The following is an 18,733-nucleotide window of genomic DNA, read 5'->3' on the forward strand; positions in this document are numbered from 1 at the left end:
ATGAGACGTCGATGTGAGGCCTGTATTCAGGTAGATGGTGGACATTTTCAACAATTACTATAAGGTGATGTGAACAGTTAAGTGTCATAGACAGACCTTCAAAACTCAGAAACCAAGCATTTCCGGAACTACATTGATATAAAATATTTTTATTGTCTACATATGAGGAACTCATTCCTAAAGTTATGCCATGTATTTTTGAGACACCCTGTATATAAGAAATAGTCCAACTTTTTGGAAATAACAATTCATTACGGTTATATGTAACCAAACTGAGCCCGAACATCATTTGTGTTACCCGGCCCTGTGCAAACATCTATAAGGCACATATAAAGGACCCTTGCAAATATAAGTAGCAGCAAATGTAATTTACATAAGCTCTCCAGTTCTATAAAGTTGATAATTTAAAAGAGAATTTTCTTATATCCATTCCACAACTATTCTTCATTAATTCAAGTATATTCTGTAGCTTTTTCCACCTGCAAAAGAAAAATGATATTTCCATTATTTAATTAATAATGGGCATCTTATTAATTAATTAATATCCCCCCTTATTTAATAGCACACAAAGTTAAATGGTTGTAGGATAGATATGTGAAAATTTGCTTTCAAAGAAGGTAATTGATTGTTGGAAACAAACTACCATCTGGTGTTGTGAAAGTGGGTAGTTTGAATAAATTTAAGAAAGAATTAGAGAAATTCTTCCTTATTAGAGGGGATATACAAATGAGGTTCTTATGTAATTCTCTTTCTGTTCGGATGATCCTGCAGAATATCTTTAATGGTAGATTCCACAATTTTTCCTACCACAAAAGTTAAATTTATATGTCTGTAAGTACTCAGTCCATCCTTGGAACCACGTTTGTAAATTAAACTTTTAAACTTGCACATTTACACATTTCGATGCTGGAACTTCACATGAATCCAAAGAAGCACAGATATTTGTAGATATGAGTTTTTGGCCTGTTATTTCCTTTAATATCACTGGATCAGCTCCTTATGCCTTTTTTCATTTTCAAATATAAAAATTTCTAAGAAAAATACAGTATAATCCAGTGAAAGTAACACAATAAATACAATAAGATTGTACAATCTTATACAATACAATTGTGTTATTAAATACATTCACTGGATTAGACTGTATTTTTCTTAACTATGGACCCCAGTACACCAGACCCTTTCGTGATAATAAAAATTTCTCTTCCAATTCCATTTCACACAATCATCTAATTCCTCATAACTGTTATCTGGGCCAATACTGCTGTCAAGTCTAAATGTATGCTCACATGTAAATATTGACGAAGATGATTCAGTTCATCAGCTATCTATTTATGGTCAACAATGATATTATCAAAGCTATCCTATAGTGGGCCAATATGGTTAAGTTTCTTTCTCCTGGTGGAGAAAGATTCTCCATGTGGAGAATAATTCTTTATTATTGCTCTTTTGTCCTCTTTATCAATGGCCATTTTAGAGGCTGCCTTACCATTTCTTACCAACTTGATTACCTATTAATATGCATTTTTCATAGTGTTAAGTGTGTCTTGCTAATTTAAAATCAACTCATGCAACCATCTTTACTGTTACTAACTTCATCAATTCATTAGTCATCCACCTCGAACAACAACACTTTAAAAGGTATAAAATGTTGGCTTCCTCTAGAATTATTTCTTTGAACAGTTCCCTTTTACCATTTGTATGCATTAAAACTGTTCCCACTGAATAGAATTCAAATAATGTTAAGCCATCAATTTCCCTTACAAAAATCAATACTCTTATCTTTATCAGACAGTTATGAATACAATATTTCATTTTAATAACCCTTATAATATTACTGACCAACTGCAGAAAACTGAATGAGAAATAACTAATTCCAGGTTGCAGTAGTGCTTTTAAAATATCCATGTAAACTCAGTCACAAATTATTTTTTAAATAACTACTAAGATTAAAATTATATTTTTTAAGCTACAGTATAATGAAACTATATCAAAGAATAGCATAAATGGAAATAAAACTTTGATTTCACTATCCTTGTATTTTTTTTTTTAATTATCATTATTTGACAAATTTATTAAAGTGTATGAAACTGCACAGAATGTATAAGTATTAGCAGTAGGGGAAAATGATGCAAGAAAGCAAGCTTATATAGCATAAGCCCAAAAAAAAAAAAAAAAAAAAAAAAAAACACACATGAGGAATTAGATGATCCACACCCACCAAGAATTTATTTAGTTCTTCCTTCAATTTATTCAACCCATCCACTTCCTCAACGAAGATGGAAGCCTGTTCAATAATCAACCACCCACTGGATGAAAGCAAACCTCTGCATATATATCTTGCAACCACCTTTCCTCAACTTGAATTTATACTCCCGCATGTGTGCAGTCTCGGCAAGAGGAAGCATGTCATTAACATTCAGCTTACTCAATCCATTCAAGGATTGAAGCACCTCAATCAGATCACCCTACAGGTGCCTAGTCTTCAGAAGCTGCAATTTGCAGAATGGAAGCCTATCTAGGTAAGACCACCCTTTTGTTCCCTTCACTATTCTGGTTGGACTTCTCTGCACCTGTTCCAGCAGATCTACATCCTTTCTAAAGTGAGACCTCCAGACCTGTATACAGTACTCAAGATGCAGCCTACCATGGCCTTGTACAAAAAGATAATCACTTCCTTATACCTGTACAGAAAAGTTTCTGTATATCACTGACAAAATACCATGAGCTCTCCTGGAATCATATCTGCACTAATCAGAGAATTTGATAACTGACTGCACAATCCCCCCCCCACAGGTCTTTTTCATTCCACTACCCAGAGTGTAATACCACACAGTTGATAAGTTGCTCTGGGATTACTGCTACCCATACGCAGAACCTCTCTCTAAAATCTTTATCTCTCTAAAAGGTCATTTTTATAATGGAAATTGTGCTAAGCTTTCATCGTTATCATATGTTCCGTTATAAGAATCAATTTTGAACACCTTTGTGATATTTTTCTAAAACGCATTTCTGGAGATCACTACCAGAAAATAATAAAAACAATTTGCACTCTCCAGTTTATTGGGCTTTTCTGTTAGTGAATCTAATTATAAATGGGTAGTAAACTCGATCTTATTGCATTTGCAATAATCCCAATAACTGGAATTGTGTGGGTTTTTAAGTTATTATGGTGAAAGGTGTTTCCCCTTTACTGAAATCTTTAATCACATAAAAAATATAAATAAATTTTAAGAATCTTCTCTTCATTCCTATTTATTTATTACAATGATGAAGGGAAAGTGACCAATGGAAAGTGCAAGCGCTGGCAGTGCTAGGAAACAAAACAAAATTGACTTAGAAATGAAGATGATTAATTAAGAAGTACGAAGCAGGACAAAGTTTGTCATCCATTGATCGGAATTAGGTCTCACTGCTTCAACAGTGAATACTATTTTAAGGGATGGTGCACGTATAAAAGAACATGTTAAAGGATCAACGTATTTCACACCGGGGACAGTCCACCCCAACAGTGATCACAAAACAGCGTTCAGGTGCTATATCGAAGATAAAAAAGCTATTAATAATATGGATGGAAAATCAGATTCAGAAGCATGTGCCCCTGAATCTAACAGCCATTCAAGCAAGAAGCATTTATTAAGATAACAATAAGTACGGCAAACTCCAAACCAAGTTCGTGGCAAGCAACAGGTGGTTTAATAGGTTCAAGCATCAGGCTGGTCTCCACATTAAAGTATGCGGTGAAGTCGCCAGTGGCAATTCTGCAAATGCACAGAAATTTTGTGATGTGCTGGAAAAAACCCTTCTAAATCTGCACAGCTCTCAACTTCTACAGAGGTATGCTTATCAGCTGGAGAGTTAATTCTGGCAATGATGCTCGAAAGGTAAAACTACCTGATGTCACGCCTGTCTCCTCTCACTTGTAATTTTATAATTTTTATAATTTTGTACACTTTTGTAATTTTTCCTGCACATGAGATAAAAAATTGAATAATTCTATTTACATGTTCATCAAACATTTCTTTTTTGCTTCTATCAAATTCAGCGTGCACAGCTGCGAGTGCAGAATTTTCCTAAATGCTTATTTAGGGAAATTCCGACTTAAGTAAAATTCAACTTATGCAGCATTCTACAGAATGCAACCCTTATGTTACTTGGGAAGTGGCTGTAGTTGCCTTTATTAATCATAATAGAACCTGTAGCTATTGTAAAGAACACCCTGGATGAGAAAATCCCCTTCACTGGCAGAAATATTATAGTAGCAGTTCAACAAGGGGGACACCGAGGCATTTGACTAAAAACTGTGGGATCCTATCATCTCCTTCGATGGTCCTTCTTGGAAGTACTAATAGCACTGATCAGCTGGTTCTTAGAAAGATGTTGTTGTTGTTTGTTAGATTTATTGGTGCATCAGCAACTTAGGCTATAATGCACTAATTACTGTCTGATATTTTCTTCATTTTTCTTACAGGTGATATGGTTCAGATAAGGTGATATTTATTTATAAATTTTAGAAAAAGAAAAATGCCATCCATGTTCTCTCAATCTCCTAGGACACACTATAGTTTTAAATGATTGCAATTATGAAAATTAGAGGAAAAAGCTGGTTTCCGTTCTTTTTGATATTGCAGACATTCTATGATGATATGCTTTACTGTTAGTGGGCATAAACAATTACTGCATTGTGGAGGGTCACTGTTTGTCAGTAGATAGCTATGAGTGAGGAAAGTATGACCAATGTGTAATCTGGCTAGGATGGTTTCTTCCTTTGTTTCGTCTCAGGCTGGATTGCCACTGTTTAGGTTCCCTCTTGATTTCAAAAAGTTTATTATTTGTCTGATCTACATGTGTGTCCACACTTCTTTATATGTCTGTTTGATAAAGGACTTATGATCACTATAAGGAGTCCTGAAATTAGTAGGCATCACATTTGTAGCAATTTTAGCAACTAAATCTGCCTGCTCGTTTCCTAGGATTCCAACGTGTCCAGGGATCCAACAAAATATTACGAGCTGTCCACGTTCATGAAGTGCTAATAACTGTGCCCAAATTTTCTGTATCAGAGGATGACTAGGGAAGGATTTACACTGTAGAGCATTAACAGCACTCAACGAGTCCGTATATATGATGGATTTAGCATACGAGGCTTCTCTTATATTCCCTAGGGCTAGTAGAATACCATATAACTCTGAGGTATAAGTACTGCATTCTGGTGGGAGCTGTCTGGAGATGGTGGCATTTGGTAGTACTACAGCTGTGCCAACTTTATTACCAGTTTTGGATCCATCTGTGTATAGCTGAATGAAGCTGCTAAACTCGGTGGAGTGAGCCATATGTATTTGTCTAATGCTGATATCGGGAAAGTTATTCTTTCCCCATTGCTGAAAATGTCTATCAATATGTACCGGAGGCAATTGCCATGGCTGGGTTTCCATGCTAGTGTCCTGAAGAGTGTTAGAAAACTTCAGGCCCCAGCTTGTGATCAAAGCTTGAAACCTAATAATGCAAGATGGTTTGTTGTAACGCCTTTTAGTTTGATAGAGATTTCTCTATTTTGGCATGAAGAGGCATTGCCACATGGGATGATGTGGGAGACTGCTGATTTTGGCTGCATAATTTAGTAGCAGAGCTTCTCACCTAAGGTGTAATGGTGGTTCACAGGCTTCAGTATAGAGGCTTAAGATTGGTGATGTGCGAAAAGCCCCCAGTGCAACTCTTAGTGCACTGTGATGTACAAGATCAAGCCATTTCAATACACTTGGTCTAGCCGAGTCATAGGCAGGAGACCCATAGTCTAACCGGGATCTGATCAGTGAGCAATATAGATGTAACAACACATAACGATCTACGCCCCATGACACAGAAGAAATTACTCTGAGAAGATTTAGTTTTCTAAGACAACTTGAACGAATGTTTTATCCGTTCTAGGAAGTTTAATTTTTTTATCAAGTATTAAACCAAGAAATCTAATATCAGGCTGGAAAGTAATAAATGAGAATCCAACTGAAGGTCTGGATCAGGATGTAAAGAACGTTTGCGACAGAAGTGCACAGCAGTCGTTTTTGGTTTAGAAAGCCGATATCCATTATTTTTGGCCCAAGAGACTATTTTGTTAATGGTGCCTTGTAGTTGTCTTTCAATAAGTCTCATATTTTGAGAATGACATGACATGGCAAGATCGTCAGTGTACAAGTATGCATCAACTGTGTTAGGTATGCACTTGGCAATAGAATCAATCCTAATGGCAAAGAGTGGGGCGGTCAACACTGATCCTTGGGGAGCTCCCTCTTCTTGTACATATGCCCAAGATAACGAAGAGCAGAATTGGACCTGAAAGGATCTGTTGCCTAGAAAGTTCTTAATAAATTTTGGGAGATGACCCCGAAGTCCAGATTTATGCAAGTCCTGAAGAATCTAATATCGCCAAGTTGTATCAAAGGCTTTTTTCGATGTCAACACATACCATGACTAGGTGTTCATTTCTCAGGAATGCTTTCCGGATATTTGTTTCGGCCTTGATAATGAGATCAAGAGTACATCTTTTTCTCCGGAAATCATACTGACTTGGACTTAGAATGTTTTGATTCTCTAAAAACCATGTCAGTTTAGCGTTAATTGTTTTTTCCAATGTTTTTCCCAGACAACTGGTTAGAGAAATAGGATGGAAATTTTTGGGATCTGTGTGATCTTTCCCTGGTTTCGGGAAGGCTAGCACATAAGAATGGCACCAGCTAGCGGGGTAATACATAAGAATGGCACCAGCTAGCGGGGTGTCGGGAAGGCTAGCACATAAGAATGGCACCAGCTAGCGGGGTAATACTCCTCTAAGAAAATTTTGTTATACAGTTGTAAGAGGACAGTTCATGATTCCTCACTTAAATGACAGACCATGGTGTAATAAATCATATCGGGACCTGGAGCACTGTTTTTCACTCGTGCAAGTGCATTACGCAATTCATTCATGGTCAGAGGCAGATTATAAGAATGAAGGATGGTAGTATTAAAATTTAGTTTGTATTTTTCTGTCTGGGATTTTAACAATTGAAATGCTGGTTCATATGTGGCGACAGATAAAAGCGTTTCAAATGAAGTACCTAAGGCATTGGCAATTTCTATAGGTTCAGAAATTTCCTTCCCTTTTACAAGTAAAATAGGAGAAGCTGTCTGCGAGTATTTACCATTAATTCTTTTGATTTTTTTCCATATTGTAGAAGTATCTGTGGATCTGTTTATGGTGGAGGCATAATGTGCCCATGCTTCTTTTTTACTCTCTCGTCTTATATGACGAGCTTTAGCTCTGGCTCTCTTAAACTGTAGGAGGTTGGCTGTGGTTGGATGTTTTCAAAAAATATTCCAATATTTGTTCCTTTCTTTTTTAGCACTGTTGCATGCTTCATTCCACCACATTTTTGGATGAAGCCGGATTTTGGATGATGATTTTGGTATAGCAGTCTTGGATGCTTTCATTATTTTATCTGTAATGTAGCTTACTGCAGAATCAATTGTGTGGGTTGCTACGAAGACAGTATCTAAGTGAGCTATTTCTTGATAAGGCTAACTCATCCAGTTAGCCTTATCAAATTTACAGGTTGTCCTAATGTTACTCTGAGGAGTAGAACTTATACAGAAAGTACAGATGATAGGAAAAGATTGCTACCACGAGGTTATTAGTAATGGTCCAGTCTATGAGAGGAAATATCACTGGAGAGCATATTGAAAGATCAATAGCAGAGCTTGAGCCAGATGGTAAATGCATGTATGTGTGAGCACCAGTGTTTAAAATAGTCAAGTTACGTTTATCTAAAATTTTTTCAATTATCTGTCCTCCGGAGTCAAGATGTTGAGAACCCCATAGCGGGTGATGGCCATTCCAGTCACCCATAATACAAAAGGGAGCAGGTATTTGCATTACTAAATTATCTAAATCAGCAAAGGTGTATGTTTGATTTGGTGATAGACACAATGAGACTAATGTTATTGTGATTCCAAAGGTGACATGGACAGCAATTGCCTCTAAAGATGTTTGCAGGGAGATAGGTCTAGAGGGCACCAAAGAGTTCACTATGAGTGCTACTCCTCCACGAGCTAAATCAGATGAGTTTCTATCTTTTCTATACATATTGTAATGCTTAATTGTCATAGATATTGCATTTGTGAGATTTGTTTCTTGAATGCATACTGCAACAGGCTTATATTCAGAGATCGTAAATATTCAGACAGGAGATCGTAAAAATCGTCAAAGTTAGCACGAAGCCCATAACAATTCCAATGAATAACTGTATCCATTGTGTGGTTTTAACTAGTGTCTGCTAACTTCCGTGAAGCAGTTTGCTTACGCCCGTCTATTTTTCCTTTTTCCTTCTTTGAGAAGACTGGTCTGCTTATGTCAATGTCACCTTCTGGATGAATTTCAAGAAATATGTCATTTTCATCCGCCTTTTCATCAGTGTCCATGGTATCAGATCTGAATGGGTGTGTATCAGTTCTTTCAGAGCTCTTAGTTTGTACTTTCGGTTGCTGATTGGGATTCTTATCTGGAGGTATTGTTACCAGGTGTATTTACTTCTTGGGTTGCATATTTGGAGGGAGATTTTTCCTTTAATGAAGTAAGTAATAATTTCACCCAACCAGATATAGAGATATTTGGAGGGATGGAGCAGTCAGTCTGAGTTCATACTGAGCATAGCCATTGAGTAACTGAGGCGTACGTAGATGATTTGGTAGGAATTGCAAAGTGTTTCTTTGCCTCTTGATATGACACTTTGTTCTCTATTTTATATTTCTGAATGTTCTTCTCTCTTTTCCATTGGATACAGTCCTTAGAGAAAGCAGAATGGTTTCCATGGCAGTTAGGAAAGTTTTGGGTTTCATTATTACCGTCCGTATGTGTGTGTTCTTTTGAACCACAAGCGACTATACCTCTGCACACAGTTTGCGAATGACCGAAGTTTTGGCACTTAAAGCACCAGACTGGGTTGGGAATGTACAGTCGAATGTGGCATCTGAGGTATCCAGCTTTTATAGTTGTGGAGAGATTTGGTGACTTAAATGCCAATATGACTGCTCGAGTAGAGACAGGCTCTCCATCTTTTTTGATGACAATTCTTTTTGCCTGGACTACATTCTGGCTGCTTAATTCATAGATAAGTTCATCCTCCGATACGTTTAGAAGATCCCATTCAGATATTACCCCTTTAGAGGAGTTCAAGGTTGTTATTGTTATTTGGTTTTTAGGGGCATTAGCAACTAAGGCCATATTGCTCTGGGGATATGCGGTGGTTATTCCCTGACCTTTCTGTATCCTCTGTATTCAGTGGCTCATGGGCTCGAACCCCGGTCTAATCAAGAAGCATGTGCTACGCACTGCTGCTCCTGCCCACCTGGCTACGGAGGTGCCGAGTTCAAGGTAGCATGTGGGGTAACCTTTGTGGGAATTCCACCAAAGGTAGATATATTCAAGTCTTTCAGCATGTCTATGTTCACTCATCTCTACTAATAAGTCTCCAGATCTTAGTCGCCGAACCATTTTTGGAGGGCCAGCCACATTTTCGAGACATTTTTGAATCAAAAATGGGGACAGCTTACTCAATGGTTGGTCTGTGGAGGAATGTAATATTAAAAAAAGCAGAGCAGAAAAATCTGTCCCTTCTTTTTTTTGTCTCTTCGCATGGGATTTATTCAAATTATCACGTTCGTCATGTCTATTTGAATCTGGATCAAGAGATCCATAGTTGGACTGTTTTGTGTTGTCCACAGTTGCTCCTTTCAGTCCCGGGAGAGTGAATTTCTTCTCCCAGGCTTCCAGCTCCGCCACGTGGAGGCAGGAGCAGTGCCACCAGTAACCAAGCGATAAGGTTATTAGTGTTAGTGCGTTAGTAGATTAGTCTTATATACAAGAAGAAAGGTGGCTTTCCTTTCTGTTGAATAAGCTTTCTTCACTTTAGAAGAGCAAAATTATATAACTTTGTAAATTAGAAAATAACGCTCAATTACAATCAATCGCTCTTTTAAGAAAATCGCTTTTAAATCGCTGAAGAATTGCTATAGCCACTTGCTTGGCACTCGGGGCTTCTTAGAAAGATGGACAGTTGCTAAGGCACCTGTAAGGTGAGGGACATTTGGGAGCTGTGAAACATTTAGAGAAGCAGGCTGGTTTTCAAACCAAGAAGCCATTTCTCCAGATCTGGAGTATGGCATTTAATGGGATCTTTTGTATTAATAAAAGAGCTTTCCAATTCTTAATGTTAAGGCCAGATAATTCTTGATGTTAGCTGCTCTTTTCCACTTCAACATGGCTCTCAAACAGAACAAGGAAATCCTATCAGCAGCTTCTCCAAATTTTTCCAGATGGCATGCATTTGTTATTTTTCCTTAAAAAGGTGAAATAAATCAGTGGACCACAATACTCCAGCATGTGGGGTGATATTTACTGTTTTTTGTGCAGCATATAGTGAAATTGACCTTATCCACCTTGAAAGGATATATATGACAAGAGAAAGATTGTGCCCCTGGAAGACCTGCCAGGGGATGACACAACCCAAAATTATGTCTGTTTCCCTGCTCTGTAGCCCACATCTTTTTAGTCTTTCCTTCAATGTTCACATCTGATACTAGCTGTTCATTTGGCATCCTCAAAAGAAGCAATAATTTAATTTCGTTTCCAAAGTGGGGCCTACTCTTGCATTCTTATCTTTCTCATTTGACTTCTCAGACAGAAGCACTCAGTTTGTTGCAAAAATTAAAATAAGATAAAATTAGCAGAGAACTGGTTTAAGAACCTCTTACTAGGAGTATTCCTGGTAGACTAATGCTACTGAATGATTAAGTTACACATAGGGCATGCAAGACTGGTGGTAACACAATAAGGATTAAGAAAACCCATGAGGGATATGAGAATAATGGAGGTGGACAATGTTAAATAGGACATAGGATATGGGAAGTGATGGATTGGCAAGTCAACAGATATCAAGGCCCCACAGCACACTGGGTCTTTTTTTTTTTTTTTTTGATTTGGTAGTTGTTGGCGCATCGGCTTCTGTCGCCATATTGCACCTCCCAAGGTTTTTGCAGTACTTTGATCCAAGCCCGAGGTGGGAATCGAACCCGCGACCTTTGGGTTGCCGGGCAGGTACTTTACCCACTCGGCTAGCCCGGTCGGCACACTGGATCTTGTCATTTCAGCTTATATCAGGGAAAACTGACATCAGCTGACTTCTGACAACGGTATTCTTCCCTCTTACACTACCCACATGAGGGGGCATATATTCAAAAAAAAAAAAAAAAATAGTTGCAGGATAAATGTGTGGAAGTGAATAGTTTGAATAAATTCAAGAAAGAACTAACTACTGGAGGGTATGAATGTGGTGATGTGGGAAGGGTTTTTTTTTTTTTTTAAATATTATTTTTTGGCTGATGCAGTAGAAGCTTGCTTTCTTGCAAGTTCACATGGTATGCTTTTTTTTTGTGTTACAGGTTGTGACATCATAAGCTATAAATATGCCTAGGAAAAGGTTTAAGGCCAGTTACTTTGTACTTGTAATGCTAGTTTGAGCTGTAAACAACACTATACACCAGAACAAAAAAACCAAGGTGAATTTTATCGAAAGGTTTTTTTTTTTTTAGGAGCATTAGCAACTAAGGCCATATTGCTCCGGGATATGCGGTGGTCATTCCCTGACCTTTCCACATCCTCCGTATTTGCTGGTGACTGGCTCAAACCCCGGTCTAATCAAGAAGTGTGTGCTACGCACTGCTGCTTCTTCCCACCTGGCTACGGAGGCGCCGTTTATTATCGAAAGGAAACAAGGTGCTAAAGAAAACACAAAACAATGCAATACATGAAATGGTATAATTTTGGTAAGAAGTCAATCTAAACTGTAGATTGACAATTTTTGGCTTACAAAAGAAACTGAACACATCTCGTATTGTCATTCATAACTCAACTCTTCAAAAAAGGCAAACGACTGCTGGAAAAGGTCTATTAGAGTTAAAAAAAAAAAAAATGCGAACAGAGAAAACGAAGAGCACAGAATGTACAAAAAAACCATTCCTAATGGGTAGAAGAAAATTACTTTCGCCTACTTGTGCACAAGTATGCACAAGTAGGCGAAAGGAATCATACAGCAAATAATTTTGGCAACTGAGATGAGCAGTGGTAGCATCAACCAATAACTGAGATTCTGTCTGAAAAAGTACATGGGGTTTGGCAGACTGCAAGTGGAAATGGACATCATTGAGATTAGAATTGAGACCACGTATATTTGTGAAATGAACTAGGAATTGTTTATGTAACCATCTATCCTTTATTTAATGGGGAGGGGGGATAGAACTTTGATTTTGGCTTTAATTTTGTCTGCTTCACTACTCAAATATTTGGTTGTACGACAGGATTTTTTTTTTTTTTTTTAGATAACAAGACTGATATTACTAAAGATATTATTTTAAATATTCTTCAATATAGTGTCCAAAATAAGAAAACATTTATTTATTTTTACCCAAAAAACTGATTGGTGAAGAAAATAACTCTTCAATTTGAATATGGCATGTCTTCTAGACTGTTAAACTTCTTCTATGTGCACTTTCAAAAATGAAAACTGCCTTCTGAATCTTTAGACTTTGATAAAAAATGTGTGCATATTATATGTAAAAAAAAAATTGGATCCTCTGTTTATCCCAGTATAATGCTTCATCAATACAATTTTCACATAATAAAGCAAGTTGCATTAAAAATTTAATTCTTCTGTTAATTTTAACCTTTTTTCCCCTTCTGGAATGTAAAGCTTATCAATATTGACTGAAGGAGGGCATTGCATGGATTTCTTAAGTAATTTTTAATGAATAGATAAATGACACCTTTCGCATGTCAGGGAATTTTAGTTTAGTTCATTTGCAAAATGTCAGCAATGCAATCTGCAACACAGTTACAAATAGTAAACTAAGAAATGGCAATACTTCTGCATTCAATTTTAGAGTCTCACTTTTGGACCAAATGAAATTATTAACAACTAACCCTAACTATTTTCTTTATCTAATAGTATGTTTTACAGAAAAGGATCAGAGTTTTGACATTGTGGAAATGGGTAGTTTGAATAAATTTAAAGAAGGCTTACACAAATTATTTGAGGTAATGGACAGATGATGTGGATAGTAATTTTTCCACTCTTTTTTGGTGATGTTATATAATCTTGCTCCCTTGCATCATTTGCCACTACTACTACTAATTCCATTTGGCCAGAAGACAAAACTCTAGACTAAAAGTCATGACTGTTTTAGGTTTAGTATTTGGATTCTGTTGGGAGGGAGAATTGTCTACTTCTATTTTATCAAAAAACTAAACTAAAATTCAATCAGGTGGGGAAACTGCCATTAAGTAATTAATACTTAACTTTTTAAAAAAAGTTTACTTAGAAGTGGTAATTACTTGTACAAAATAGTGCATAACTGCCATTGGGTTAATCCTGTAACTTTAAAATTCATAAATACTAAAAATATTTAAATACTGCATAATATTATATTATGAAAATATAATTATTTGAAAATCATACTTGTAGGGAGGGGGAGGGAGGGAGAGAGAGAGAGAGGAAAAAAGAAAAAACATACCTCAAGAGGAACTGCAAATCCCATAAGATGCTATATGCAAAAGTCTAGGAATGAGGGAAAAAAAATAAATTCAAATTATACAAATAAGATTACAAAATCTTATTAAGAAATTACAATCAGCTTGTTTTCAAAGAGAAATAACTCTGATTTTAAAAAAAAATAGTTACTTTTGATAATGATAATATAAATAAAGGAGTGCTGCTTATGCAAACATTAATTATTCCAAAATAACTATGAAATTTTCATATTTTTCAGTGCATGTTTTTTTTTTTAAACTACTATTACATACTAATAACGCTAAAAGGCACAGCAATGCCATATTAGGTTAATGCTTATGTGGACATATAAATCCTTCAAAGTGCTGTTACTAAACAAAGAAAGATTTTCTAGCTTAAGAGCCTTCTTAAAACGAAAAATGCATGTTTTGAAGTATGCAAATAACAAGCCCACAAAAGGGAGAGCCAGGTACCCATGCTACAAGATATTTTTGTGAAAAATATATTTTGATACTGCTTTAATAAATTTTATACAGTCACTAATCATTAATTTTACCAAATGTGCACTCAAAGGTCAAGTGATTGCAGAATTTGTCTAAGATGTTTATAGAAGCTAAATAAATCTGGATAGATTTATTCAGCTAGATATTTATAAAAGCAATTTTTTTTTTTTTATACTATTTGTCAAGCTATGAGATTTTCATATTTTTAATACGTTTTTTAATTACTATTACTGTATGTACTATATATCATTATAATACGGATTACTTGTATATATTATTTTACATTATCAATATTGTTTAACAGCAAAACAATGTAATTTAGAATAATAATAAAAAAAATAATCATAAGATAAATAAAAAAATTATCTATAAAATAAACAGCACACATATCTTTCTTACACAAAATTTCAATGTGCCTTAGTCTCTGCAATCAATATATATGTACTATAAATAGCAAGGTTTAGAGCCTATGGGAAGAGCAGGAGTTCTTTCGCTAATCAAGTATGTAAAAAAAAAAAAAAAAAAACATTATCAACCCACTGCAGGATGGAAGCCTCCTCAACAATTCATGCTGAGGGAAATGGACCATAATCAGAAGGCAGATTACGAGAAATCTTTGGCAAAGGATGCTAAGAAAAACAGCAAGGATTTCTTTACTTATATAAGGAAGGGGATGAATCTGATTGGTCCACTTGATATCGATGGTTCAACTGTTAATGATCCTGCTCAGATAGCATTTGGAAGAGTCCAAATGGATTAACAACTAATGAAATCGACTTCATCCTCACTAACAGAAGATATATTGTGAATGACGTTACCATCCTGAATAAGGTAAATGTTGGAAGTGATCACAGAATAGTAAGATGTACACTTGATATAGATGTAGGAAAGGAAAGGAAAAAACTGACTCGAGTAAATAATACAAAGGTCTTTGAGATAACAGAGGAGGAGAAAAAGCAGTATGTACTGGAACTTAAGAACAAGTTTGAGCTTCTGCAGACTGCTCAGGACCAAGACATCGACGAGGAATATTACAACTTTCTGAAAGTGATAAAGCCCAAGAAACCTATAGGGAAACAGAAATCCAAAGAAGAAAAAATTAGTCAAGAAACACTTGTCACGATGAACCGAAGATGACAAATGAAGAGCAAGAAAAACAGACAGGGAGAAAATTGAGTATACTGAGTTATGCAAAGCCATTAGAAAGAGACTCAGAGAGGACATAAGAAGATTTAACACAAGAAAAGTAGAACAAGCATTAAGGGAAAACAAAGGATTTAAATCAGCAGCCATGAGCAGTAATACAGAAAGACAAATGATACTGAAACTGAAGAATAGCGATGGTGTACTTATAAACAGCAGAGAAGGCATAATTCAAATAGCAGAAGACTACTATAGAGAATTATACAAGGAGCGAGGGAATGATACCAGCAGTGGGGAAGATGGATTGCAAAGTAGCAACACATACGACATACCCGATATTCTTCCTGATGAGGTAGAACATGCATTGAAGAAAATGAAGAATCGGAAAGCCCCGGGGGAAGATGAAGTTACTGTAGAGTTGTTAAAATTGGGAGGAAGAGACATAACACAAAAACTGGCAAGGCTCTTCACAAAGTGCATTAGAAAAGGTGTAATGCCTAAGCAGTGGAATAATGCAATCATAGTTTTGCTGCATAAGAAAGGAGATAAATCAGAAATTGGAAATTATAGACCAATTAGCTTGTTATCCCATATCTACAAGTTGTTCACAAGGGTCATTACTAACAGATTAGAAAGAATACTTGATGAGAATCAACCGAAAGAGCAAGCTGGCTTTAGGACAGGATTCTCAACTATGGATCACCTTCACGTAATGTCACAGCTAATGGAGAAAGCAAATGAATATAAAACACCATTATGCCTGGCATTTGTGGATTATGAAAAGGCATTTGACTCCATACAGCATAAGGCAATGTTTCGGGCACTGGAAAGACAAGGCATAGATACTCCATATATTATGATTTTGAAGAAAATATATGAGAGTGCTACATCCTTTATTAGACTAGACAAAGACAGTAGCAAATTTAAAATCGAGAAAGGAGTTCGACAAGGAGACACAATATCTCCGAAGCTGTTTACTGCTGCCCTTGAGGAAGCTTTCAGAAGATTAGACTGGTCGCAGAAAGGAGTCAATGTGAACGGAGAGTACCTAAACCATTTACGATTTGCAGATGACATTGTGGTCATAAGCCACGATCCCCAAGAATTAGAGGAAAATCTTAATCAGTTATGCACAGCTAGTAAGGATTTTGGACTAAAGATGAATATGGCTAAAACAAAAGTAATGATGAACAAGTATGCCACGGAAAGGGAAATAATGATTGAAGGAACAGTAATTGAAAAGGTGGAGTCATATACTTATCTGGGACAAGTTATTAGCTGTAATAATGATAAATGGCTGGAAGTCAAGAGAAGAATAAATTTTGGATGGATAGCATTCAGGAAATATAGTCACATACTGAAGAGCAATATCCCAGTTTGTCTGAAACGTAATAATGAATCAATGTATACTCCCAACTATGACTTATGGAAGTGAAACTTGGGCACTCACCAAAAGAATGGAAGAGAAGTTGAGAACTACACAGCGAAGAATGGAACGAATTATATTGGAAATCCGACTGTTAGATAAGAAGAGAAACACATGGACTGGGCATCAAACTCAAGTAAAGGACATTCTCATCAAAACTAAAGAACTAAAATGGTCTTGGGCAGCACACATAGCTCGAAGACATGATGACAGATGGACTAAGAAAATAACAGAATGGTACCCAAAAGGAGCTAGAAGAAAACCTGGAAGACAAAGGCGGAGATGGATAGATGAAATTCATGAGTTTTTGGGTAGTAAATGGATGGCCAGTGCTCAAAACAGAAGGAACTGGAAAGTTGCTGGAGAGACCTTCATCCTGCAGTGGATTGAAAATGGCTGATGATGATGACTGAGTTCCGGGCACTCAGGATGAAGGGTCCGTAGTTGCGAATGGTCATTAGTGTAGTATCTCAAATAGAGTGCTTTATGGTAACTAAAAAAGTTTCTAGTACCCCGACTTGGCCTAAATCTGAGGACCTAACAAAAACGTCAATTTGAGTCTTTCCAGTTGTTGTGAATGACAAGGGTGGGAGAAGTGACTCTGACTTCTTCCTGGAGAAGCGACTGGCAGGTGAGGGTCGTGCAAGACTCTGCACAGGCACCTCCCCACCACTGCCGCCTCAACACTGGCTCTCTGAGTACCTCCTTGCTAGGACAACTCCAGCTTTGAAATTTGTTAAAAAATACTTCTCGTCAAAAAATTTATAAATGACCTTTATAGAATTATTAACTAACTATTTAACAACCTTTCTGTCACCAAAAGGAGAGTTACTTAGTACAAAGAAGCACACTATTGAAGTGCAATAAAAAATTGGTTTTTTAATTTTAACACAAAAAGTAAATGATAGATTTCAATAGGAATAGTTTTCCCTTGATAAGCATCGAATAACACATAGCTAATGTGATTTTTAAATTTTTAGCTCTGTTAGCGACAGAAATAGAGGGATGAAAATTACTCACATTTTCCTGTCTGGCGCTGCCATTTTTAATTTTAAAAATATTTTAAAATATATTTTAAACCCACTCGTTGAGCTCTTTCCAAAGGTGTATAATAAGCTATAGGTTGTCGACAGCATTTCTGTCCCCTACATTTTACCTCCCCATTTTTCAGACAAATTTTTGTCAACAACGATCAATATGGCACTATGTTGGCCCACAGGATGTACAAACCCATGGAAAATTTCAATGGATAATGGAGGGATATGGGGCAACTAGATAATGTACCTTTGCACATACTGAGTAATTATTTTTGCATCATAAAAATCCCACTAATTCTACATGGCCTGTCTTTTTTTTTATCTGGCACCCAGCTTGAGTAAGTGGTGCGTAGATCATGAACAAATTTGTCAGTTTGTGTTAGTATATATATATAAAAAAGTTATCTAATGTATGCTGTGCATTACATTTCTGGCACATTAGCAAATAATGATAATTAGCAAATTTACAAAAAAAAAAAAAAAGTAAAGTAAAAAGAGCAAAAAAGTAACGACTTATACACAAAGTAAGATGACTTTGTTTCTGTGTATCAGGTGCACTGTCTATTCATTTTTTGAACCAGTGTATGGCAACAAACATAATATCCAATGCTTTAGTTACAATACATGGTATATGGATAGCCTATGTGATACGTATGATAAATAATAATAATAACTACTGCCAGATTTCTATTGGTCTAATTTTAATAAAATTTTGGAAGTCTCAACAAATCATTCTAAAAGAGTGAAATACAAAATTTCATGAAAATCCATCCACTGGGAGTCCAGTTATTACATACAGACAGACAAAGAAATAATTGCTGGATTTCACTGGTAAGATTTTAAAGAAATTTGGGATGGCTTGACAAATCTTTCTAAAGGTCCAAACATAAAATTTCACAAAACTCTTATCTATTAGGACCTGGTTAACTGCATGTAATAACTGGGATAACCCAGTTATTACATGCAGACAGATGGACATGGTGAAGACAATAGGTGCATTATGTATATACATTAACCCTTAAGTACTGACAG

General features: G+C 36.2%; 1 protein-coding gene across 1 annotated transcript in view; it reads right to left on the reverse strand.

Annotated features, from left to right (window-relative positions):
- The window catches only part of Surf4 (Surfeit locus protein 4), a 44,356-nt gene that overhangs the window by 4,389 nt on the left and 21,234 nt on the right, over positions 1-18,733 (reverse strand). Inside the window, exon 3 of the mRNA XM_090370454.1 lies at positions 13,597-13,640. Coding sequence (XP_090226580.1) covers positions 13,597-13,640 — 44 coding nt within the window. The remainder of the gene's footprint in view (positions 1-13,596; positions 13,641-18,733) is intronic.

This window comes from Mastigoproctus giganteus, chromosome 3 (genome assembly GCF_048544385.1).
Source record: "Mastigoproctus giganteus isolate SK-2022 chromosome 3, ASM4854438v1, whole genome shotgun sequence".
NCBI classification, from domain to species: Eukaryota; Metazoa; Arthropoda; class Arachnida; order Uropygi; family Thelyphonidae; genus Mastigoproctus; species Mastigoproctus giganteus.